At 38.0% G+C, this 25,951-nt stretch overlaps 1 protein-coding gene across 1 annotated transcript; it reads left to right on the top strand.

Annotated features, from left to right (window-relative positions):
- The first annotated feature begins 1,365 nt into the window (after positions 1-1,365).
- LOC127644171 (zinc finger protein 710-like) lies at positions 1,366-25,905 on the top strand. The gene is made up of 6 exons (XM_052127258.1): positions 1,366-1,465; positions 9,614-9,651; positions 19,183-20,712; positions 22,963-23,154; positions 23,292-23,463; positions 24,730-25,905. Exons 3-6 carry the CDS (start codon positions 19,225-19,227, stop codon positions 24,906-24,908), a joined length of 2,031 nt encoding a protein of 676 aa, XP_051983218.1. The 5' UTR covers positions 1,366-1,465; positions 9,614-9,651; positions 19,183-19,224; the 3' UTR covers positions 24,909-25,905.
- The last annotated feature ends 46 nt before the right edge of the window (positions 25,906-25,951 follow it).

The raw sequence follows: 25,951 nt of genomic DNA, 5'->3' as shown, positions 1-25,951 counted from the left end.
TGGCAAACTAGATGGGTAAAGTTTGGGGACAAACTTTAATGTTGTCTTGAGAAAGCCAGTCTGATAGGTTGAAAATCTTTAAAAAGTTTAAAACAGCATACATACATTTAAATGTATCATTCACCATTAATCTGATTTAAGAAATGTAAATTTGGAATTGTTTCAGTTAGTGTCACAAATTCCCATCTAAAATTGCCCAAGGAGGAGAAATATGTTGTTTGTGCCAATACGGAATATTGTTTTTATGATCTCCATTCTATATAATTCTGTTGAACTTTTCTCCACTCCTCTCTCTCTTTCCATACCATGTGATAAAAGAATTAGACCAGACAAACCCAGTATGGTGCACTTTCCCAAAGAACACCCCATGACCACCTATGTCTGTGCATTTCGGTCCATGACAGATGCAGTACACCTGTGACAAAACAAGTGAAAAATAAATTATGCCTTTTTTCCCCATTCACGTAACTAATGTATTGTAATTTACTCCAGCGAATGGGAATCAAATCACCCAGAACTGAACTGAACTGACCTAACATAAGAGATAATGCAAGAGGGTTTTTTTTTTTTTTTTTTAGTGGATGTCAATGGAGGAGTTTGTTTTAGTACTTTGAATAAACTGCCTTTGTGAGGAAACAGCTCATTGCTTAGTGAATTGCCCAGATTATGTTTAATATTAAGCAATCATTTTGGAATGAACAATAAGTGGAGTTTACTACGATTCGATGACAATTTTGCGACACGTATGTGTCTGTTTACGGCTATCCTTATTAATTTGTATTGTATCCGCAAACGGTGACTTACTGTCGTAGCATGCTAGTTGACCGTCACGCATGGTCACGCTCTCTGATGGTGAAAACGCGCACGTTGTCATCGCTAAATAGAAGACGTCTACCTTACATGGAGTTCATTCAGAATAGATAATGACAGGGTGACCTCTTCAGTTGAGTGCAAGAAACTACCCAGTTTGTTCTAGACTTGCACACACATAAAGCTCGTAAAACAATAGCGGCCCCTAACGGCCATTATTTGTATAATTCCTCTAATGTATATAAATGACCCAAAACAAAAGTGCACGTTGAATACAGATGACTAAACACCTATACTGTTTTATGCTTAAATTATATATTTACCGTGCTTTAAAATGCATGTCACTTCATTGGGTCATACTTCTCAAATCCTGTCATATTTGTAAACGAATTGCATTGCTTGTGTTGCGAATATTTGCACCAAATCCAAAGTAAATATGCATATATTTTTGTGGCCACTTGCTTCATTTTTTACTTCTGACAGCGAGGAGGAGCCCGGGCTGTTTATTCGTTCACGTCACTCTTTCTCTCATTCCCTTCTTCCTTCCTTCCTGCCGAACACAGAGAACCAGAGACCCAGCAACAATTCAAACTAAAAAGCGACATTCAAGCCGTCCAAAGTGTTTTCTACGTACACACCCGACTTTTGGAGCGTGGTAAGTCCAGCAACTGTCTGTTAATTATTGCCATACAAACAGAAAACGAAGCAAATCGACTAGCCGCCGAAAAACCCGGCTGTCCCACTGTCTATCCCAGCGAAACTCGCCGATTTCTTTATAACTGGACCCCAAAATATTGTGCACTCTGAACTGGATGCTGATATTTATATTTCCGCTTTTCATCTGACATCTGCATTACGATTTGCGCTCGTATTTCCGAGGGAGAGATCCAGTATCTGGGTCATTTTACAGAGCCAAAATGTCGCCTTTTCTCTTTACTTCCACATTCTCTCGTGGCACAAACAGATGGCGTCGGGAGGGGAATGGAGGGAGTGAGAGAGCCGCATGAGCGAATAGAGCAGGCCACACTCGCTCTCTCCAGCTAGCCTAGCTCGGAAAACTTAAGACAGGCCCATAAGGCATCATCGCAATGCAGTCTGGATCAAAGTTTGCCTCTGAAGTTTTTCGCTTCCTCTCAAAACTGTTTACAAGGACCATATGTAGCTGTTGTTGTTGTTACATAATGTGGTTTAAGGTGTAGCTCGTTGGCTAGTTGTTTTGTATGGGATTCTCGTGGTGTAGTTTAAGGGACTCGTTGCGGAAGGGATACTTTAAACATTGGATATGGAGTTTAAAACATTTGCATTAAAGATATCGTTCACCCAAAAATGAAAATTCATTATCATTTACTGCTTACCCTCATCATGCCTTCCCAGATGTGTGTGAGACTTTATTTCTTCTGCAGAACACAAATGAAGAATATCTCAGCTCTGTAGGTCCAAATAATGCAAGTGATTGGTGAACAAAACTCAGAATGTCCCAAATGCACACAAAGGCAGCATAAAAGTAATCTACAAGAAAGTCAAAATATTTAAGTCACTTTTTACTATAATATTTATGCTTTCTCCTGCTTGACGAATGCGAATTGCCAAAAACAAAAGAAAACAATGTGAAATTTGACTTTTTTAGTACAAAAAGTACTCAAATATTGATTTGTTTCTCAGCCAAACCTATCATATCTCTTCAGAAGACATCCACTGGAGTCTCATGGATTACTTATATGCTGCCTTTATGTGCATTTTGGTGCATCTAAAAATCTTTAATTTGTGTTCAGCAGAAGATAGAATGTCATATACATCTGGTATGGCATGAGGGTGAGTAAATAATGATAGAATTTTCATTTTTGGATGAACTACCCCTTTTATAACTCGCACGGTGAAATACTGTGATTTGTTATTGACCGCACGTCAGGTGCATCATCACACATCTCTGATTTGTTGACTTATATGGGTTTTGCTAGCATACATTCTCCTTGTTAAAGGCATGCTATTGAGAACCTGACTCTTGAAGGCTATGTTGTAGATTCGAACAATTAATAAAAAGTAATAGAGATTACAATTACAGCTGGGTCATTCCTCCACAATGCATTGGCCCTCTCAGAAGCATACAAAAAACAAAGTTGTTTTTCAAATTTTTAGTAAATCGTAAAGTGAGCAATGGGCATATTTCAAATTGGTAAAACTTTAACATACGTTAAATAGAAAATTAAATGAGAAATTGTAATGCATCATGGGTAGACCTACTTTATGGACTGCTATAATTGACCATTTTTAGGATTAATTAATTGTGGCAGCTGGGTCATTTCTATAATTCGGTGAAATATCGGCTTTGAAACATTTGAAAAATAAAACATACTTTTACAAGTATGTTTCATCATTAAAGAGACATGTTAAAGATTTTATCGGTCACACTGTGTTATATTATAAAATTATAAAAATCTGATGTCCATCCAGAGAAATGGGCTGGGTCAGGATGGAAAATAACAGTGTGGACAGTCAGCCATGTAAACGTATATTGCTGATTTTATATCTGATAACATAATTATATTGAAATTCCAAAATTACATTAATTCCCCGTATATCTTTTGGATTTGCAAGTTTAAGTGCATATATTCAAACACATTGTTTTTTGAATCTGAGGAATTACCATTTAGGCTATGTAATATTTACCTTTGAAACTGCGCAAGACGGTCTATGAAGCAGTAAACATTTACCAAATGAGTTTTTCATGCTGTAGAATCAGCAAGCCCTTTCAACTTTACCACGAACTTCCCAATAACAGTCAGTGTTTGTGTAACCATCTGGGTAGGGTTGCACCAGCTGTGCGTAAGGTCTCACTTAAGTTGAGACATAAAGTTCACACTAAGGGCTTAGTAAATTCTAGTTAGTTTGTAACTAATTCAGTGCTTAATTTGGTTGCACCACCTGTCCTTAAGGCAAGACTTAACTAATAGCAACTCATAAGCTCTCCGTAAAGTGATGCGTAGTCGCATAATATGACGTTTAATTGTATTGATCTAAATTGTACACAGAAGTGTTGAAAAGCCTTGAATTTCAGTTTGATCTTGTAACAGTTGATGTTCAAAGCTTGTTTAGTCACATAACTGTCAGCTGTAATAAATTATATCCCACTGAAATACATTACACATATAAATAACAATATTCAATAACTGTGTCTAAAATAAATAAGGGATAATAAATAAATACATTCTTATACAACAGGCTGAAAAAGAAGAAATGTTTTCATTTTAATATCTGATATATTTTGTATATGTTGAAACTTGTCCCCGTGCAGCATACACAGGAAAGTGCACCGTAAAATTGGTTTCATGCTGAAGAAGTACGTTTTTTACGTAGTGTTTTCTCCCGAAATGTAAACAATTGTAATGCAACATCATCATATATGTCGAAAGGATTGAAGCCTGTCAACCAAAACATGAGCTCATTGATGTCATAAAATGTGTCTGCTTTTTTATTTCATCCTCCTGGTCTGAGGCTTCCATTAATATTTAGTTTATACATAGGTCTACTTATGTTTAATGGGGCAACGCTCAAATATTTAGTGTTGCATAAATTGTCACTTATTGCCCATTTATGCCACAATTAGAATAAGTTGTAACTTGCGTATAGCTGGTGCAACTGGCCCCAGGTATCTATAGATGCTGAAGATGATAATGGCTTTTGTGGTCTTTATCACCAATCTAACATTCGCAAATCTGACAGTCCAGCTTTTATAAATATAGATCTTTTGGGAGTGCTTTGATTGGGATGTATGCTAGCTCAAGTCCTGCATATTTTTCTGCTTGCTAGTTTATTATAGATTATAGATTATTCTTGGGAATAGTTCACCCAAGAATAATCATTCTCACCATTTACTGACCCTTATGCCATCTCAAACTCCTATGACTTTCCACTGCGGAACAAACTAAGATATTTTGATAAAGCGTGAAGAAGTGTTACCTAGTTTCAAATCACGATCGCATCAAGGAGACTGTAGATTGCAAGATTTATAGTGAAAAAGGAGTTGCATTTGGTCCATTTATTACCTAGGACCAAATGGATTGCTTCAGAAGACATAGATTAAACTACTACAATTCTACGGATCACCTTTATGCTGCCTTTATGTCCTTTTTTGAGCTTGAAAGTTTAAACCCATTTGACTTGTGTGGATATATTCATATCATATCTCCCTCAAAGTATCTTTGTTTGTGTTCCCAAAGTAAGATTAATTAAGGGTAAGTAAATGATGAGAGAATTTCCAATTTTGGGTGAACTGTTCCTTTAATTTTGTACTTTGCTCTTAGTATTCCTGATGAAAATGTATGTGTGTAATGGAAGTATAACATGTGGTGAGTTTCTTATGAGAATAATGGACACTTGTTTGTAAGTAATAGTAAAGTGTGTACTTCATAAGATGACAAATAGTAGGCTATAGATGCAGTTTAAACTTGTCTTAGCTGTAATCGTTATTTTTTGAATTCCTTTCCATATGTAATAGCATTTTATGATAATGGTTATCTTGTGTCATTCTAATGTGACCTTATCATGTGATGTCTGTATAGCACAGCATTAGGCTTGATTGACCTAGATATGCATAGTCCAATGAATCATGTCACATATCTGGGTATTACTCCAGCTACCTGCTATAACTGTGCTGTATTCTGAAAACCCTTTAAGTCTCTTCTATTTTTTTTTCTCCTCAATTTGGCATTCCCAATTTCCAATGCACTCTAGGTCCTCGTGGTGGCATAGTGATTCGCCTCAATCTGGGTGGTGGAGGATGAATCTCAGTTGCCTCCACGTCTGAGACAGTCAATCCGCACATCTTATCATGCGGTTTGTTAAGCGCATTACCGCTGAGACCTAGCGCTTGTGGAGGCTTCACGCTATTCTCCGCGGCATCCACACACAACTCGCCACGCACCCCACCGATAGCGAGAACCACATTATAGCAACCACGAGGAGGTTAACCCAATGTGACTCTACTCATCCTAGTAGCCGGGCCAATTGGTTGTTTAGGAAGCCTGACTGGAGTCACTTGGCACGTCCTGGATTTGAGCTTGCGACTCTAGGCGTGGTAGTCAGCATCTGTGCTTGCTGAGCTACTTGGGCCCCTTCATCTCTTCCTTTTTTAGTAGTCAGTCCAAAATGGCATTTGTTTGCATGTGACCAAGATTTATATTAGCTATACTATTTGTTAGTTTGAGATTACAAAAAAATTGCACAGGAAAATTAGCATATTAATTTTGTTTTGTAAAACTTGAAACCAATACCACAGTTGTTGAAAACTGGTAATCTTTATTGTATTAATGTATTAATGAAATGCTACTGTAACAATGGGGTGATATGTTCTTAGGACGCCATGTTTTAAAGGAATATCGATATTTACCTTTATGTCATTCCAGACCTGTTCTGTGGAACACAAACCTTATTGTCATGTTATGATGTCATGACGTTTGGTCAGGCACACACCCGGAAAATGCAGCTTGTGGCCATGTTAGTGCAGAAGCGTCTTGCATGTTTTCAGGGAATGCGCATGTGTGTGAACAGACCAGATAACAAATGTCATCGGACGGTGCCCAACAACAGTCAACACAGTCAAAAGAATTGAACATTTCTGGGAGTACAGTGTGAAAATCACATGCATTATATACTATATCATTTATAAACAACAAAAGAAAATATCGACAGTCCCTCATGTCCGTGTTTATGTGCTGGTACATTGGGGGAATCCCAGAGTTTTACATAAGAGGGAAAGCCCACTATTGTAGAGCAATTCAGCTACAGGTCGCGATAGAAAGTGAAGGAAACAAACACTCAAACAAACAACTCGAAAAGCCAAGCGAAGCAACGGAGAATAAAATCGCAAAGTCTTTCTCATATCCTATGTTTATTATATACACAAGCGTCGCAAAAAGCCACTATCAGGTGTCCATGTAAACGTAGTAATTGATTGAATGCATTCATGAGACTTGTATGCTCAAGTCACGTGCTGAGTTTCCATCTAATTACTTTTATTAAAATTTTAAATTTGTACTCAAGAAAACCTTAATGGAAATGCTTGAAATGCACAAACTCTTAAAATTTGCGTTATGCTTGTGTGCTAAGCAGAGGTGGATTTACTAGAGTTTTACATATGTCAAAATACTCATTAAGCTGATGGTATTTGCAAAACAATGATGTGTACTGACCATTTGTGCACTTGTTATGGGTGTGGGATAGCTCGATGTGACTGGCCCAACGAAAGGTCCGACCTTTGCACACAATTCTTCAAACATAGCCCTTGACCTATGGAAGTGTTTAACCCAAAGCTGGATGTTAAAGTGGGTCCTCACATTCTGCCAGAACAGTTTTGGGTGTGGGCGTTCGCAGGTGTACAGAAGCTGGTGGCCTATTGGCATAGCAGTCATTCAGCCCTCGTGATATGAGATGTTGCACTCATTCTACGGCGTCTTCTGGCAGCATTTAATAAACCAAATCAATGTTCAAGTTCTTTTATTCATTTAGGGTAATTTAGCTGCTCCATCATGACAAGACCCCCTCTAGATCAGGGAACCTTTTTTCACTAAGGATCAATATTTTTTTTTTTACATTTTTGTTTGCTTTTTTTCAAAAGTGCCATAGCACAAACGAATAATTTACTATTTTCAAAAAGTTTTTCAATAAAATAATATATGTATTATGCCCATAGACTACTCAAAAACAAACAAATATGCAACAATTGTTCCATGTTACAATATGGAATTGAGTACGTGTTTGTGCGGGTTTCCATAAAATTACTTCATTTTACAATTGTTCGTGAAAAAGTTCACTCCCCTTTTGGGCTGGGTGATATGTAAAAAATATTTTGACGGTAATCGCCTAAAAAAAATCGCAATATCCGGTTATATCGTCAACCCCCTGCTGAGAGTCAGTGAATATTTTAGCTTTATTAATTTAGCTTTAAAAATTATTTATTGAAACTCAAAAAACTATTATATTTCTAAATTCAAATTGCACTAATGAAAAAAGCTCCATTTGTCATCAGCATTTACCATAGACTTCATAGGTTCGAATCAGTCTGGCCATTCTCTCATCAACAAGGCATTTCCATCTGCAGAACTGCCGCTCACTGGATGTTTTTTGTTTTTGGCACCATTCGGAGTAAATTATAGAGACTGTTGTGCGTGAAAATCCCAGGAGATCAACAGTTACAGAAATACTCAAACCAGCCCATCTGACGCCAAAAATCATGCCATGGTCCAAATCACTGAGATCACATTTTCCCCATTCTGATGGTTGATGTGAACATTAACTGAAGCTACTAACCCGTATCTGCAGGATTTTATGCACTGCACTGCTGCCACAGGATTGGCTGATTAGATAATCGCATGGATGATTGTTGGTGCCAGACAGGCTGGTTTTTTTTTTTTTGTAATGCCCAATTCCCACTACTAGGTTGGTCCTCGTGGTGGCACGGTTACTCACCTCAATCCGGGTGGCGGAGGACAAGTCCCAGTTGCTTCTGAGACATCAATCCGCACATCTTATCACGTGGCTCGTTGTGCATGACAATGTGGAAACTCAGCATGTGGAGGCTCTTGCTACTCTCTGCTATCCACGCACAACTTACCATGCGCCCCATTGAGACCAAAAACCACTAATCGCGACCACAAGAAGGTTACCCCATTTGACTCTACCCTCCCTAGCTACTGGGCCAATTTGGTTGCTTAGGAGACCTGGCTTGAGTCACTCAGCACGAAACTCACAGCACCTCCTGAGATGATTGGAGATCATTTGCAGCATTCTCATCGATGACATTATTCTTGCAAACAGTGTTCCATTAGACAGGGTCCCGTTGCACACCTCTAAACAAACAGCAAATTCGACACAAGAAATTATGGCCTTTGTCTGTTTTTATATAATAACGTTTCTTCAAGCGTGTTTTGTGTCTAACATCATGTCGCCGCCTATTGCGGGTAGATGAGCAAAATAACTCGCACATGAAATACCTGGATTTGGACGAGAAGCTTGTGAACTGGATTGAGCCTCGTCGCATTTGGCGGGTGGCAGTTACTACAGTATATCACAACCTGGGGGCACACAAAAATAACGGACGTTCGTAAAATCGCTCATAGAAAATATTCTTAACTGCTAAACGAGGCCCAGAACTCAATGCATGTGCGTATTTTGGAGAAACGCTTTCATTGCACTCGTGAGCAGCAGTGCACACATATCAAATCAGACGTGCATCGGCGGCTTTTCTTTCATCTGTTCTTCAAAATATAATCACATGTTTCGTCAAACACACGTCTTCGTGTCTAATTTCTTGTCATGTATCACTCCAAGAAGTCTTACAGGTGTCCCTCCACAGTGGCTGGAAAACAGCAAAATACAAAATCCGCATTTTGCGGGTGTTAATTTCAAACTTTGTTCACCAGGAGTAGGCTGTATGACAAATTCACGAGAAAGGAAATCAAAACAGTGTAACTGACTTCAAGCTTGGCAATTGCACCCACACTTTCTGCTGGAAAATGATCTCTAGAAAGTTTTAAATTATCATGTGTTGGTGAATGATGGGACACCTGACGAGCCATAAGTTCCCGACCCCTGCTCTAGATAATACGCATGACGAAACTTGCAATTCTAAAAAAAAAAAATGTGTTTAATTGGGCTTAAAAAATGTGAAATATTTTCCAGCTATGGACTACTTTTATGACACTTATGGGTAGTTGTTTAAGCTTTAAAGTGAGTCACTATCAACTGCTATTGTATGGAAATTGGCGATTGCAACATTCTTTAAAATATATCCTTTTGTGTTCTGCAGAAAAAAAGAAATTCATACTGGTTTGGAACAAAATTAAGGTGAGTAAATAATGACAAGAGTTTTTTTTTTAGGGTGAACTATTCCTTAAAGCTCTCTAGGACAGATTTGTCAGCAGTCTGTTCTCGTTTTGGTTGAATTATTTAGTTGTTTTTTGGCAGTGCGCTTCAAACGATTTACAAACGAAGTGATTTACAAGACACCAATTGACAGGTATCCTGGAGCATTGTTTTTCTATAGGGTACAAATGAAATTCTGCAAGATAGTGATCTCAGCAGCTCACAGTTTCTGGGTAAGAACCTGTGACCTTACAGCACTGATCAGCTACTGACACTTCAGCACCTTAGGGTGGAGAGTGCATTGATTATTTGAATTTCAGTGAGGCCTATAGAAACCAAGTATGAAATCAGGAATTTGGTTTATGTGGCCACGTTGTAGTTTTACGTGACTACCTAACCTGCCCGCAAACAAACATGGCACTTAACAGTGTTTGTGAAAAGCTTTTAAATTTTGCTTGCATTAATGTGGCTACAAAATTGCCTCACTCTTATTGATTACGTACAGTATGCACCCATAAGTTTCTGTTTATGGGAAACACCAAACACTGCAAAGGTGAAATGAAGCAGCGCATATGTTACCAAATCAGGTGCTGGTGCCACTACTTTCATATGTTGGTCTGGAGCCCTGTCAAGTGATGGTCTTTGCTGTATACCTTTATCATTTCCTTAATTTAGCTTTATTTTATCAGAAGATATTACTGAGGTAGACTTTCTTATGGAGGCTTGATTTTGATTCAAGACTCTCTCTCTCTCTCTCTCTCGTTCTCTCTTTCTTGTTCTTTCTCTCTTCATGCCCTTCCCCTATACTTTCTCTTTTTTTTCTCTTTCTTTTTCATTTGTTCCTTTTACTTCCCCCTACCACACACACACTCAAAATGACTTGAATTCCTTTTTCTAGGTTTCCTTTTGTTTTTTTGTTTTTTTTTACAACATTTAAGGTTTTCCTCCCTCGCTCCTATTCAGTGCCATTCCCTCTTTCTATTCTTTACTCTTTCCTCTTTTATAAATCTTTCTCTCTTTCCTCTTCCCTTCTCACTCTCCCTTTCTCTTTTTTCTTTTTCTCTCTGTTTGTCTCTCTTGCACTCTTGCCCCTCCCTCTCCTGTTCTCTTTATCTCCTCCCCTCTCTCCCTCAATTGCTCTGTCCATTTGCTCTCACTCTCTTTCCCTCACTCACCATTTGCTCTCTCACAATTCCTCCCTCCCCTCTCTCTATCTCTCCTCACTGGCAAAGGCTTCTCTTCTCCTCCCTCATCCCTCCATTTTCTCTTCTTTCACAATCCTGCTCTCTCTCAGCCATTTTCTATGGATGTATATCCACTGTTATTATATCCCTTAAAAATCAATATTAGCTCAATAACTACTCATTAATGTAAGAATAAGGTTTAATATAAAGCCCACACACATTAATAATATGTACATATAGATATTTTAACCTTTTATTAACAATGGTCGTAATTGATGAACCACAAGCAGAGATGATGTGGCAATTGTGCTCTGTGCTTTGCACAGAAATTGGCTACTTTTACATGTATACCAATACTCTGATTATTGCAATAATCAGAGTACAAGGAATAATTAGATTAAGATGATTACCTTATTTGGGAAAACCTCTTCAATTCAGTTTTCATGCTACTTGCCATTACTCTGATTATTCGCTGAGAAATGTGATGTTAATGCTTTTTTATAAAATAATATAAAAAAAAATATGTACAGCTTGGCATAAGGAAAATTAATCACTCAGTTTGTGAGTCTTTTTTTAACGATTTATACAAAAAAAAATATTTGCAACTACACTAGATGTAGAGTCTGATTTGATTTACTAAAAATAATTGGTTCATTAGATTCATTTGTTTGTTGGACTACACTGGTTGCTCTTTCTGTTTTGATTCACTAAAAATAACAAACTCAGTTAAAAAACGTGTTTCCTTTCCATTATTTTGTGGCATATGTACTTATTATCTCCCCAACATTCAATTCAGACTGCAAACAGACATTCACAACTCGGGAAAATGTTTTCTTTTGCTGTGGCGGCACTGTAGATTGGGGCGCAACACTGCTCGAAAACAATGCAAAAACTGCCGTTTTGCATAAAGCCGAGAAGTGCAGCTTTTGTTTCTCGATGTGTTTGAACTTGTGCTTGAGCGTAACTTCATGCGTCTGAACCACTGACACAGCCGCACTTTGGTCAGAGTGGAAGAAATGCCATTAAAGCATTTACATGCAAGTATAAAGCGATTAAAATAGGAGTACTCCACATATCTTACTGCGATTATCATTACTCTGATTATTTTGTAATAATGTTTATTGATTAATACACCACAAAGAAAAACCCAACACATATGCAATGAATCAACATTTCGCATTGAAACCACACTAATATCGCTCCCCATTCACCAACCCCACCCTGACAGCCAACAAACACCCCTGTGGTCCCACATAATAACACACACACACACACACACACACACACACACACACACACACACACACACAACCAAAAAGAAAATATAATAAACATACATAAACTAAACTACACTCTCCACATCCCCTCCCCGAGAGTCCCCCAAAGAAACAAAAAAAATGGCCCCATTTCTTAACAAATAAGTCCCAAAACCCCAGCCTTCTACTTACCCCTTCCTCGAAAGCAGCCACCCTCCCCATTTCCACAAACCACTCCAAAAAAGAGGGCGCTCCATCCGACTTCCATCCCTTAAAATTATTTGCCTGCCGATCATGAGACTGGACAGAACCCAATTTTTTATGTGATTATCCCCCAAATGTATTACTGCCCCATCACCCAAAATACAGGGTCTGGAACAAAGTAACATTTGAGTGCTCAAAATGTCACACATACAACTCTGTACTTTCAACCAAAATTCTTGGATCTTAACACACCCCCAAAAAAACATGGATTGTGTCTCCATCTTCTGCCTGCCACATGCTCGAGGCAACATTTAAATAAATGTCTGAATTAAACACTCTAGACACTTTTGTCCTACCGAGTGCAAATGTGAGATAACGGGGTGTAACTTAACTTCTCCATTTAGTTTGATAGAAAAACTTGGCAACGATGAAATAGGGGAAAGAGCTTCCTGTTCGATACAAAACCAGGGAGGGGCTCTCTCAGGTGGAAGCGACCAATGAGCCAAATGTCTGAGACCGAATGCATAATAATAATAAAACAAAATGTTGGGAGGCCTAGCCCACTTTTGTCAATTGACCTATGTAACTTATTGAAATGCAATCTGGGACTTCGCTATGCTATCAAATTGCTTGGAATAAGAGAGGAACATCTACAGGGAGAGACTGTAGCTGGTAGTTGAATTTTGAAATACAATTCATATTAATAACATTAACCTTCCCAATCATAGATAAATTTAATGAAGCCCACCTGCCTACATTGCTTAAAAACCTTTTAATTAAGGGGTCAAAATTAACTCTAACTAAATCAGACAAATTTGCTGGGAATAAAATGCCCAAAGATGTTTCCAATTGAGCAATCCACTACAGACAAAACGAGGGACTTAGATATATATAAAAAAATCTATCCTAGAATAAATCTTATAGATTGATAAAAAAACCTACCAGATGGGTTCAAAAGTCTCCAAATATCTGTAAGACTAAGATTTTTACACATCCTGTGAAGAGCAATGTTGCTCTAGGGGGCTTACGCAATTTTGTTTCACTATGATCAAGGATTGAATCCATCAAGAGATTAAAGTTTACTCCCAATATTATATCATGAGGGGTGCCAGCGGCTTGCAGCATACTTTCAAGATCTTTAAAAAGCCCTGATCATCGGCGTTAGGTGCATAAATATTAGCCAATATCAACCTTTGCCCCTGAATTTCTGTTAAAACAATAATGACTCTCCCTAATTTATCTTTAATCTGTTTGAGACAATTGAATTGTAGATGTTTATTTATCAATGTAATGACTCTTACTTGAGCCATTACTAAAGAAAACATGGCCACCCCACATCTTCCCAAATTCTTCAGCTTCCTGTGGGGAAAGTTGTGTTTCTTGAAGAAACAGTCTATCATATTTCCATCGTTTAAGAAAATAAATAACATTCCTTCTTTTTATGGGGTGCACCAACCCATTCACATTCCACACGGAGAGAGACAATCTGCTCATAATAACATTTGACATGTTAGAAATAATAGATTGTGTGTCAAAAATAAAATTATAAAGACCACATTCCCCATTAATGCAACAATCAAACCCTGAACTTCCCCTGAACAACAGAAAAAAGAAAAATGTGCGCATTAACCCCACACATGACAGCGCGAACTGGCGTCCATCGCTCTAAACTCAAACGGTCCATGCACGCCTACGAGAGCCCCTGCGACAATTTTTGCCATCAGATTGCTCTAGTCCGGTGTTTCTATACAAATGTTTTAGACAGAATTACATAACAGAAAATAATGTATAAAGCAAACTACAGCCAATAGGCAAAATAAATACAAAGAATGTGTAGATTCATTCACAGAACTGTCTCGGAGGTGTGACCTCTTAGAACATTTATATAGCAGGGTGTATTGAATCTCACCGGTATATAACACAGAAAGAATCAAAAACTAGCAAAGTGTGCAGAGCTCGCCGTTCACACGTCCGACCCTCACATAGAGCCACGCGATTCCCCATTACTCTGATTATTAGCATAATGGCAATATCATAATCGCAATATTCCGTTTACATGAGAAACAATTTAATCGCAGTATTGCCCTAATCGTGTTGTAATCGCATTATGAGGGTGCATGTAAATGTAGCCATTGGTTCTGCTCATGTTTCAAGAATAGTTTATAGTTTAGAGTTTAATTAATCCCCATGGGGCATTTCATTCAGACTGTCATGGTGCTTCACATATATAGACAACACTTAATACACATACATACAAATACTCAAAATACATAAAAAATATAGAGGGAAAAAAGTTGTGTTTATTACATAAACTAATTGCTACAGGCACAAAAGTAAATTTGTAACGTTTTGTGGAACACCTTATTGTCCTTGGGTTCAAAGGGTGTGTGCTCTCTTCCATTATTTTATGCACCATCCTCAATGCTTGCTGTTCATAATAAAATGTAAGACTACGTAAAGAATCCACCCATAATTTTTGAACACATGTTTACAATACCTTGCAGATGACTTTTTTCTTCATAGACAATGAAGAAAACCAGCATATGAAAGAATATGACAATACTTTCAACAAATTAATTATAAAAATACCTAAGAATGGGTCTCTGTACATTTAAAGGAATTAAGCTGCCTCAATACAAAACAATCTTTGGTGTAATTTTTTTAATAATGGTATCAGTAGTTTTATCAAACTTCATGTTATCAAAAATTGTCCCTAAATACTTGTATTACTCTACTACATTCACATAATCACAGGTTGAAGTGAAAGTGTTTTCGTACTAAAATTGATAACCATCTCTTTAGTCTTTGAGACATTCAAGTCTAGTTTCATACTATTACACCAAGGGATAAAATCGTGTAGAGCCGGACCATAATCCTGGTCTGAATGTGAAAGCAAGGAAAGAAGAACAGTATCATCCGCATAATTTACCAGATAACTGTTACCTTGTAAACTCTGACAATCATTAGTGTAAAATATAAAAAAGATTGGAGAACCTTCTGGTGATTCTATTGAAGTGATAAAACCCCATTAACCCTAACCATTTGTTGCCTATCCATTAAAAAGTTCATAACTCATGACACTAAACCATGATTAAAATGTAACTGACTAATAAGATTTTTCCCTAAAATAACAGTATTCAAAGTTTCAATAACAAAAGCCACGCAAGTGCCTCACTTTTTTCCGGATGTTGATAAAGAGTATTTAACAGAACCCGTTTTGCATCATCTACAACTCTTGCAGCACGATATGCAAACTGCAGTGTATCTAAAGCCGAACTAGTAACTGTCATCATATGCTTTTTGATCTCTTTTTCAAAAGCCTTCATGACCAAAGAGGTCAAGGCAATAGGACGATATTCATTAAAAAATCTGGTTTAATTATTTTAGGTATTGGAACAATAGTTGAGCTTTTCCACAGATCAGGTACCAACCCTAAATCTAAGCAAGATAGACAAAGTAAATTGTGAACTCCACTAAGCTGTTCAGCACAGTGATTCAGTGTTCTACTAAATATACCGTCCGGACCTGGGTCCTTATTAAGTGGTGTGGCCTTCAATTGTCTCAATATGTTAAAAGGATTCAATTTCAATTTAAAATGATTAGAATAATCTACCATCTCATCATCTGTAGCATATGTATCGAAACAGGCAAAACATTTATTAAACATCATTTCAAATGAAATTATTGTCATAGTTTTCCATTAGAGTATGCTGATTCAATACCAGTGTATTCACTGCAGCCATACTCTTAATTCCCTTCCAGGTGGCCCTAAGATTACCTTGCATAAACACACCCTCAATCTTATTTTTAGAATTACTTTTACCAAATGTTATTGCCTTTTTAACTTCCCTATGTATCTGTTTTTCCTCATTAGTCCCAGAGAGAAATACTCTCTTCTTCATGTTCAATATACTCTTTAACTCCTTCGTGACACAAGGTTTATTATTAGGATACAAAGTAATCTTTTTTTGTAGGAATAACAGAATCAACACAGAAAGAGATCTAGTTAGAAATAGTAAGCATCTGTTCATTCAAACCAGAACATGTATTCAAAAACATATTCCAATCTGTGCAATCAAAACAACCCTTTAAAACCTCAACATTGGTCAAGTATTTAATATGTCATACTTCTACTATAACATATTGTACAATCGTACATCAATTTCCTTCAAAAACATAGATGTCTTAGTAGCAGGGTTTCCATCAAAAGGTTTAAAAAAAAAAAAATAAGCGCATTTCTAAAAATGTTTCTAAAGAAAATATGAATTGTTGCACGTTTCCATCCACTACGTTATGCGCATTATCTTCAGGTTGCCACCTTGTCATGATTGTACAATAATTATATGCTGCCTGGATAGGCCACAGAAAAAGTGTTATATCTGATATAAAGAGGGCTGAAATGGATGCAATGCCCATTCGCTGCCAGCCTCTGCATACCCGAGCGTTTTGGCAGATTTTGAGGACCCACTTTAAAGACCAGCTAGGTGTTGGACACTTCCGAATGTCAAGGGCTTTGTTTATAGAATTTTTGCCAACTTCCAAGCTCTGTCTTTTCGTTGGGTAAGTCATATCAAGATATTTTAGAATATAACACATCATGAATGGTTAAAACACATCATTGTTTTGTGAATAAACCGTTTCCATCACCTTTGATGTATTTTAACCATTCATGATGTGTTGTATTATAAAATATCTTGATGTGACTTACCCAACGAAAAGACAGAGCTTGGTCGTTTTGTGAATAAACCGTTTCCATCACCTTAATGCACATTTGAACTAATGCAAAACTCTAAAAAATCCACATCCTCCTAGCGCATTAAAATGTATGCAGATTTTTTGAGTTTATTCGCATAACAAGGGTTTCCATTCTGGATTTCTTATGCGGAATTTCAAAATACCTTTATCATCATGGTTAAGCTCACAATCTTTTGAAAGCGTGAATGTTTGTGTTTTCGAATGTGTTTTGCAAGTGTAAGCAAGAAAAGAATGTCTGTGCGAGACAGTCTGAGAGAGTAAGAGCAATGGACAGAGAGAACGAAATGGAGAGAGAGAATGAAAGAGAGGGGGAGGGGTCGAGGGAAAAGAGGACGGTGTGTGTGCTTGCTTGTGCCAAAGAGAGAGAGAGAGAGAGAGAGAGAGAGAGAGAGAGAGAGATAGAGGGGAGTGGGGGATGGGGAAGCAGAGTGAGAGAAAGAGTGAAAGAGGAAAAAGAGAGCTTGCATACAGAGTGAACAGAGAGAGAGTACGAGAAACACAGAAGAGAGAGTATCTGTGTGTTTGTATTAGAACACACATAGTGTACAAGAGAGGGGGCAATAGGTGAATTCGAACCTGTGATTGTGCCTTAGGATGAGATCTCTCAAACACCTGAAACCACAGACCAAGAAAAATGTGGTGAGTTCCCTTGCAACTGCTAGAATGCAGAGTTTGTCTGGCAGGCTGTTTTTCTGTGTGTGTGAAAACTACACTTGTGTTTTGTACTGGATGGCCCGATTGGGTGCCATCAAATGGCTTGACCTATTTTACAATTAATTTTATATAAAGAGGCAATCAATGCAATGTTCTTTAGTTTGTTTTGTTGTTGTTTTATCAGTTCCAATATTCATCGTAGTGTTTGTAATTTCAGCTACTTGTCTCTTCTATGTGCTTTGTCTCTCTTACACTCTCATGCACTCATTGTCTTTCATTTTGTCAGTCTCTTTCTTTCTGTCAGTCTCTCACTCTCTTTCTCTCTCATTCTTTCTGTGTCTCACTCTTTGCCCCTCCCTCTCCTCTTTTCTCTCTGTTATTAACTCACACTTTCTCTCTGCTGTCTCGCTCCCTTTCTTCCCCTTACACTTTTCTCGTACTGTTGTCTTTTTCAAATGATCTTCGCCAATCGGCATAATCATCAATATTAATTTCACTTTTAAGGCATGATTGGCATAACGTTCAAGTAGAGTTTGAGTGTGGAAGCCTCCAATAAAAGCACCACCTGCAAATTAAGTTTATAGAAGATCAGTGGATTACTTTTGATGAGTGAGCTGGAGACAGTTTGTTAAAAGGAAGCAAGTGCATTTAAATGTATGCAGATGCTTTTATCTGAAGCAAATTGTAGTGCATTCAAGCTATACATTTTATCAGTATGTCCAATCCCTGGGAATTGAATCCATGATCTTAGTGTTGCAATTCCAGTTGAGCTACAGGAACTCATATAAAAAGTAGAGTGTGCTGACTGGATTAACACGCTTTATGGCATTCACATTTAATTGTTGTGGAGTGGTTAAGTGTTGAGGAGAGCTGTTGCCTGCAGTGTGTCCCCTGTTTGTACCATGCACACATGCCCATTTAAATCTGGTATTACGATGCATGTTGTGCGATCTGTTTGAAGCGGTATGACGCTGAAGACATGTGTAAATGGGGGTCCAAAACGTTTTGAGATTTGTCCCCTTCAACCACAACCGAGGTGGTCTGTAACCCGTCACAATATCGGGCTTGTATTGATAAACGATCATCTGTTTGAATGCATTCGCAGCACTGCTTATTCACCTGTCAATCAACCAATGCTCTGCTCTAAACATGTTTGTGCTTAGATTAAATTCAAGTATAACTAAGAGAAACTGTGTGTAATTTTTTAGCACTTTCTTTTCCTTTTTTTATTTTTTATTATCATGCTGACAAAATTATTGATCTTTGTCATCAGGAAATCAGAGACCTTCCCCTTGAAATCCAAACACAAGTGGTCAAAAGAGACTGCTCTTACAAACAGTTGTAAAAGTTGTTTAAATGGTGGACATTTATCCTCTTGTAATTGGATTGTCCTAAATGCATCTTAATACCAGGTGTAAACAGGGCCTAAGTGATTGTGTTTCTGTGTTTGTGCCTAACAGGAGGAGAAAACACAGCGGCTGGTCAGATGTTATTCTGAGGCTATGCACCAGCAGATGGACGCAGGGACACAGACAGACCCAGTGGTGGTCCTGTCTTTGGCCCAAGCTGCTGTGTTGGGACTCATCTCCCAGAACGAGGTCTTTGGTGCCACTATTGCTCCTAACGGCTTCTACACCGGAGATCTGAAAGAGTCCCCAGCTCCACCAAGTGAGAGAATGGACTATGAGTATGCTGACCAGCTTATAGGTGCCAATGGCGACTACCTTGGGGAGAATTTGGGTGAGGATGGGCACATGCACTCCAGCTGTGCTGAGAGAAGGTGGCAGGGGCCACCAGAGAACAGCAAACCCCTTGTAGGGCAACAAGAATCACACATCAAAGGGGAGTCTGTGACCCCAGGTTTGCCTTCTTGCAATCACATGATGAACAACATGGTATCCAGAGAAGGCGTGCAGATGGTGGACCCCTCCAGCTATAGGGTCCCCCCCAAACCCCATCTCAACAACTGCTGCTCCACCTGCGTTCGAGACCCTAAGATTACACACCCTCCTCCCAATCCTCATTTACACCCTCACCACCATGCCCACACACACGCACCTCACGAGGTGCCTTCACACAACAGGGATCACACACATGAAAAAGGAATAGAGGAAGTTGCAGAGGATGGGGACAATAGAAGAAACAACATGGGGAAAGCTGGAAGTGGTGGTGAGGAAATTAGCAGCTACTTTCAGGCCAGTGAGGTTGGCTATGAGGGCGGGGAGATGGAAGGTGTTGGGGACTTTGACGAGAATAGCGAGGGGATGTTCTGGGGAGAGCCTGTGGAAGGGGAGGCACCCCGCGGCCGCCGTATTGACCGACTGGACATCAACATCCAGATCAACGAGTCGTACTGCGTGGACGTTGGCGAGGGCCTCAAGCGCTGGAAGTGCCGCATGTGTGAGAAGTCATACACCTCCAAGTACAATCTGGTCACGCACATACTGGGCCATAATGGCATCAAGCCACATGCATGTCCACACTGTGGCAAACTCTTCAAACAACCTAGTCACCTACAGACACACCTGCTGACGCACCAGGGCACGCGGCCACACAAGTGCACTGTGTGCAAGAAGGGTTTTACCCAAACTAGCCACTTGAAGCGCCACATGTTGCAGCACACCGATGTTAAGCCCTACAGCTGCCGTTTTTGTCGTCGTGGGTTTGCCTACCCCAGTGAACTCCGTGCTCATGAAGTTAAGCATGAACGAGGGAGATGCCATGTCTGCTCGCAGTGCGGCATGGAATTTCCCACCTATGCCCACCTGAAGCGTCACCAGGTGAGCCACCAAGGACCTTCCACTTTCCAGTGCAGTCAGTGCAACAAGTCTTTTGCCTACCGGAGCCAGCTGCAAAACCACATGCTAAAGCACCAAACGCAGCGCTCCTTCTCCTGCAGTCAGTGTGGCCTGCAATTTCATCAGCTGCATCAGCTACGTCAACACTCCCTCACACACAAGACAAACAAGCCTCAGGCCCATGCTTCAAAGGTAAAAAGAATATTAGTGTTCTGGTTCAACTGTGTATCCTGCATGTTGTCCAGTGAATCCAGTTGTTCAACTGTGATTCACTGCACATTCCAATTTAAATTTAAAGGTGTACTCTGTAAATTAGTTTATGCTGTGCTGAAACATCACAAAAAACTAAAGTTCACATTTAACTATGTCATTGAAAAATGCATCATATACATCGTAAACAACCGGCATACAAGTACAGCTTGTATCTACAGTACTTGAATGAGGAAAAGGCAGAAATCTCCAAAATGTTTAGTCAAGATTACGATCAAAGCACATATTTAAAATCAGCAGTAAAATCTGATAACACTGGTATCATAAATTGTGCTTCTTTAGCTCAATCACGTAAAAAAAAAAAAAATATATATATATATATATATATATATATATATATATATATATATATATATATATATTTCCTGGCTTGTATAGCTAATGCGCATGAATGTTCTTGAGTTTATTGACAGGCAGTGGAAGTGTCTAAAAGGAGATTGGCTCTTTTACCTGTAAAGTGTGACATCCTTTTCTACATATGTTAGTCATTGTGCATTCCAATTTCTCTCAATAATTTTAATAGAAGTGGCCCATCTCTTCTAAATAGTCTCTGGTAATATTCAGGTGGTCATGTGATCTCAACATGGCACAAATCATGAATGTGTTCCTATCACTATATTTTGGATAAATCACCCTTTTCTTTAAAGCTGAAGGTGTTTTCAGTTTTAATACTTTCTATTCCAGCTTAATATGCAGCAACAACTATAAGCCATTCGTTGGTTAATTGTCTCAAACTGTAAACAGTTTCTGTGGCACTATAAAAATACCTCTATTTGTTTTGAGCGAGCTCGCCAGCTCTACAAAACAACACTGAATCGACCAATGGTGTGAGTTGGGGATGGGACTATCTGCTTGTTCGATCAAAAGTAGACAGGCATATTCGGAAAGCTGTTTTGAAAACAAGGTGTTTTTTTATGGCCCAAATAATAATAATTATATTATAATTATAAATAATAATAATTTTTATTAGGGCCCAAAATAACACATTTTCATGTTTTTCGACAACATTGCTTTTATTTAACATTTTACTCTTTGTATCGCCCAAGGTTATGCTGTCTCTTTAGGGTATCAAACATTTTTTAATGTTTGGCTGTGCTTCATACCAAATTTAAACCCATTCAAAAACAATTTTAAGACACTAGTTTGGTGTTAAAGGCTTTTTTTAATGGTTACAAAAATGTACATGTTTCATGGAAATGGTACCACATTATTACTCTTTTTTTTTTTTTTTCTTCTTTTTTTTATATATACTCTTTCCATGGTCATATCCATGTTTTTTGACATGGTGCCATAGTAATAACATGTTCTTAAGACATGTACTGTACGATAGTAATACATAATATCCTTTGGACTAACTCAAAGTACCTTGTAAATACTATTGTATGTGGTGATGATTATTTAATACCACAGTATATTTAAAAGTGATACAGTATTACCATTTGATACCATTACTATACCATGGTACTGATCAAGATCAAGAGTGGGGCCAGTGCCTCAGACTACCAGGGACTGTCAGGTCCTGGGCTACATTTTGCAGCCATCTAATGTTAGCCTACTAAAACACAACTGTCCTAATTTTATAATAATTCTTGAAATTATCCTATTTTAAAGAAATTGTCACAACCACAATAGTATAAGTGGCTTTTCACTATGTGTGGGGGGTGTTATGGGTTTTTTGTAATCAGGGTCTAGTGGGGCTGTGATCCAAACCTTGTACTAATTGCTTAACATAACACATGAAGATAATGCTAAATTGTACTGATTTTCTGAAAAACAGTCAACCATTCACTATTAAGTCCAAGTGAGATAAATTTAAAGAATTTCCTGTTAGAATTGTTTGCGTTTCTATTTTAGCATTTGATTAGTTTGTGGCATTGTCTAGGTTCAAATTCCTTATTGAAAGTACATTTAGTTTTTAACTGATGCACCTTTTACTCCATTTCTCTGCCTTAATTCTTTCTTTCTTTCTCCCTCACCTTTTATTTTCCCCCTCTTACCAATTCTGCAACCTCTTTCTCATCCATCTTTCCACCACTGTATTCCACCCCCAAACTTTCTCTCACCCTCAGTCACCAACTAACTAGAGAAGGTCTTCTCTCTTTTATCATCCCTCCATTTTCTCTTCCAGCCCAATATCTTTTATTGAGATGTTGTGTTTTTTCATTCCATTAGGGAACGAAGGGATTTAAATGTGATGTATGTTCACGAGAATTTACATTGTCTGCAAACCTGAAGAGGCATATGCTAATCCACGCCAGTGTCCGGCCCTTCCAGTGTCACGTGTGCTTCAAATCTTTTGTCCAGAAACAGACCCTAAAAACTCACATGATCGTACACCTGCCTGTGAAACCCTTCAAGTGCAAGGTAAAACACCCAGACTTTTTTCATGCCATGAATGTGAGTTAATTTTAAACTCCAGGTGTCTAGATTATTATTTGCATAATGGTGTTGCAGAGTGCTTTTTGTTCGATTCATCCAACTACTTGATTTATTTTCCACAGGTATGTGGAAAGTCATTTAACCGAATGTACAACCTCCTGGGCCACATGCATCTCCATGCTGGCAGTAAACCCTTCAAATGTGCATATTGTTCCAGTAAATTTAATCTGAAGGGAAATCTCAGCAGACACATGAAAGTTAAACATGGAATGGATGTCTCTCCAGATGGACAAGGTGAGAAGAAAGGGACAGCATTGTATCTAACATGCCAGTTTATCCATATAATTCTCAATCTTGTAATTTGCAATTTAACCCTTGTGCGCCAATTTAAAAAAGTTACTCGGAGGTCCTTGGATGACAAAAATATCCACGTCAAAAAACTGCCATAAAAATAGTATATATTAATATTATTTTCCACTTTCAATTAGTTAACTTTTTAAACCAACATCAGTCCTGATCATAACTTCCAGATATTCATTCATTTTCAGGGCCAGTTTGTTTACATAATGCAACTGTTGTTTTCTCAATACACCCATAAAAAACACACTCTGACATCCATAACAACAACCCCACAGAATTTTAGCTGCATCATTTATTTAATTGGCCTGCAATGCTCTATAATACAGCAAACATAAAATAGGAAAAAAAAGCATGTACTTGCTCCATAGGCTAAGCATGAGAAAATCTGGTGGAAACATTTTAAATTTTGAAGCCAGGGGTCCAGAATAAAAGTATAATATTATTGAATTCATGATTATATACTTTAATGGCACAGGGATCAAATATTGCAGTTTAATGGGTTTCAATAAGGACATTTTTGTCTTTAACCCTTGTGCGAACTTGGGGACATTTTGGTCTTTTTCATTTGTTATTTAAATGTTGATAATTGTGGCTTTGTTAATGCAAAAGTCATAAATTTTTCCTATTTTCTGTATTATAGAGCACTGCAGGCCAATTAAATAAATGATGCATCTAAAATTGCGTGGGTGTGTTTTGTATGTTTGTATTGAGAAATATGTGTATAAAAAAAAAAACAACAGTGTCATTATGTAAACAAACTGCTATTTAAAGGGTTAAAATCCTGAAAATGTATATTTGGTAGTTGTGATAAGGGCTGATGTTGGTTAAAACAATTAACTAATTGAAAGTGGAAAATAATATTATTATTATGGCAGTGTTTTGACATGGACATTTCTGTCCTCTTGGAACTTTTTTTTTTTTACAGGCACACAAGGGTTAAGGTTCTGAGTGTAACTAATTTGCGTACACATGTGTAGATGTATTATAGGATCTGAGGTTGAAATATCAAAATTCCACCCAAAATACACACCTTTGGCTAAGTTTATGCTGTTGGCATTAACACTAAATGAAAAAGACAAAAAAAATTTCCTGAAGGTCACACAAGGGTTAAGAAGTGTCTATTGAAATATATAAAACATATTTTGTAATGCTTTTTTTATTTTTTTAAACAGATGCTCCCTTTTTTATTTTTTTAAACAGATGCTCCACCTGATATGGAGTCCCATGAGGACTTTGAGGATGAGAACTTCAATTTCGCAGCACCAGAGAATATGGAAAATAACGATGCACCGAACCTAACTAAGCTCTCTGAGGTGGCCATCCAGGAGCTTGACTATTACAACTTTGGGAAGGATGTGGGAAGCTATAATACAGCATAAATACTATTTGAATTAAAGACAAGCTGAATAAAAGTAGCAAATACCCTGGCACTTATCAACCACGATTTGATAGAGGTTCCTCCATGAGAACTACTGCTATCTTTTTTGAAGTTGCCAATGAGTATGTAGTTGGAGGCCATCATGGCTTCTTGGGGTTGATCTCATGGAGTAGATACTCTGATTTGTTTTCTAGTTTGCAAAGAGTCTGCTGACTCAAAGTTCTAACAAACATTAACTCTGTACTATTAGTATGTTGTGGATTATATGGTTCCATCAATAACTGAAACATTAGCATCATGAAACCATACTGAATTGCAGATGTGTACTCGTGCAATCTTGTGCAAAGTAATCCACAATACTCCAAATATAATTTTGGTTGGTAATATCGGATACGCAGGTGCATGCAGCCTTGTGGCCTTCAACGGTACAGTACCTCAGCGCAGTCTATGAACTTGTTACTTCAAGTTCCTCAAACTTTTAGGCCTATTATGTTCATTTATTTTGCCTTCACATCCAAATACTCCTAGAAACACACCAAAAGGATGAAGAAAAATTAAACGGCCCATATTTTTATTTTTGCTTCGCACAAAAGTTAAATGATTGGATTTCTGCATGTGTTTATGTAAAGAAAGAGTAAGTGTTTTTGGGCCATATGATCCAAAGCTACTGCTCTCAGGACCATTTGCTTCCCATTCCTGAGTGCCACTACTGTTGCCAGAACTAAACACTTCAAACACAGAGAATTACTTTTCCTTTGTATTGACTTGCTATTTATTTGCACTTTGAAAAAGTTAATTATTTACAGTACTTATGAGCCATTTTCGTCACTGACTGTTTGATTTCTGGTGTAATTTTATCTCCGAGGAGATAACAAGCCTGTATCACATTCATAGTAAGCGGTTTCTCAAGGCAACTTTGCTAACTCTGTAGATTCTTAAATAAACTTGGGTTTTGAAGTTTTAATGTATTTGACTAGACATTTCGATGGACAAAATGTGCTTCACTGACTTTTAGACTGCACTATAAAAGTTATGTTTGCATGT

The sequence above is a fragment of the Xyrauchen texanus genome, chromosome 1, assembly GCF_025860055.1.
Source record: "Xyrauchen texanus isolate HMW12.3.18 chromosome 1, RBS_HiC_50CHRs, whole genome shotgun sequence".
NCBI classification, from domain to species: domain Eukaryota; kingdom Metazoa; phylum Chordata; class Actinopteri; order Cypriniformes; family Catostomidae; genus Xyrauchen; species Xyrauchen texanus.
Note: the sequence above shows the minus strand (reverse complement) of the source record. Positions and strands in the feature narration are given on the sequence as shown.